General features: G+C 44.2%; 1 protein-coding gene across 1 annotated transcript; it reads left to right on the forward strand.

Moving 5' to 3' along the window:
- On the forward strand, positions 1-1526 carry LOC104736076 (probable receptor-like protein kinase At5g20050). The gene has a single exon (XM_019234844.1). It carries the CDS (start codon positions 162-164, stop codon positions 1524-1526), a length of 1365 nt encoding a protein of 454 aa, XP_019090389.1. The 5' UTR covers positions 1-161.

The raw sequence follows: 1529 nt of genomic DNA on the forward strand, positions 1-1529 counted from the left end.
ATTTATGATTCAACGAAATTGTTTATAAAATATACAATTCCCATGTGTTTTTTTAGGTCTAGTTTTGAAATATTCTGTGATCTTTGTTCTGGCCACGAGACGAGAGTGTTCATCTGAAGAAAAGAAAAATGAAGTCAGAGAAGCTCTAAAGTCCCTCTCTAATGGAGGACAAGAAAGCAAACATAATCGCTGCTATATCAATCTTAGCCCTTGTCGTGGTGATAATCGCCGCGCGAGTTTCTCTAAAACTCTCTAAACCGTTATATCTCATCGCCGGCGTCGACATTTCGTTGATCCTCGCCGTGTTCTGTTTCCTCATAATCCGAAACCGTTACAACAGAGAAAGAAACCTCTTGGTATCAAGATTCATCTCCGAAGGCAGAGAGCTCAGAACCGAGTACAGTTTCTTGAGAAAAGTCGCCGGGGTCCCGACCAAGTTCAAGCTCGAAGATCTTGAAGAAGCCACCGACGGATTCAGATCTTTGATCGGAAAAGGCGGTTCTGGTTCGGTGTTTAAAGGGGTTTTGAAAGACGGAAGTCAAGTTGCGGTTAAGAGAATCGAAGGAGAAGAGAAAGGAGAAAGAGAGTTCAGATCCGAAGTAGCTGCCATAGCTTCTGTGCAGCACAAGAACCTTGTTCGTCTCTATGGCTACTCCTCTGCGGTTAGCGCGAACCGTCCGAGGTTTCTTGTCTACGAGTATATCGTAAACTCGTCTCTTGATATTTGGATTTTCCCGGAGAAAGGAAACAGAAGAAGATCAGGAGGAGGATGCTTGTCTTGGAACCAAAGGTATCAAGTTGCTATAGATGTAGCTAAGGCTCTTGCTTATCTTCACCATGACTGTAGATCAAAGATCTTGCATCTTGATGTTAAACCCGAAAACATTCTTCTTGATGGGAGTTACCGAGCGGTTGTAACAGATTTCGGACTCTCTAAGCTGATTGCTAGAGATGAGAGCAAAGTGCTAACGGACATACGCGGGACTCGAGGGTATTTAGCACCCGAGTGGCTTCTTGAACACGGTATCTCGGAGAAATCAGACGTTTATAGCTACGGGATCGTGTTGTTGGAGATGATTGGAGGACGGAGAAGTATCTCAAGGGTGGAAGTGAAGGAAACGGGGAAGAAGAAGTTGGAGTATTTCCCAAGGATTGTGAACCAAAAGATGAGAGAAAGAAAAGTAATGGAGATTGTAGATCAACGGCTGGTAGAAACCAATGAGTTAGACGAAGAGGAAGTGATGAAACTGGTGTGTGTGGCTATGTGGTGTATACAAGAGAAGTCTAGGAATAGGCCTGATATGGTTATGGTGATTGAGATGCTTGAAGGGAGAGTTATGGTTAACGAGCCGCCTGATTCAGATGTTGTTGTGGTCGATCTTTTGGCGGCTGATGATGATGATGATACTAGTAGTGGTGGTGTTCGACGGGTGGTAAATGTTCCGAGGTTGCAAATTCAGAGGGAGAGGAACTTTCGTTTGCCTTCCATTTGCTCTAGTATCATATCTCCTATCTCTCCACGCTAGTGT

The sequence above is a fragment of the Camelina sativa genome, chromosome 13 (genome assembly GCF_000633955.1).
Source record: "Camelina sativa cultivar DH55 chromosome 13, Cs, whole genome shotgun sequence".
Lineage (NCBI taxonomy): Eukaryota > Viridiplantae > Streptophyta > Magnoliopsida > Brassicales > Brassicaceae > Camelina > Camelina sativa.

What these genes read in the sequence shown, in the direction of transcription:
- LOC104736076 (XM_019234844.1), top strand. Translation starts at nt 162, where the DNA reads ATGGAGGACAAGAAAGCAAACATAATCGCTGCTATATCAATCTTAGCC.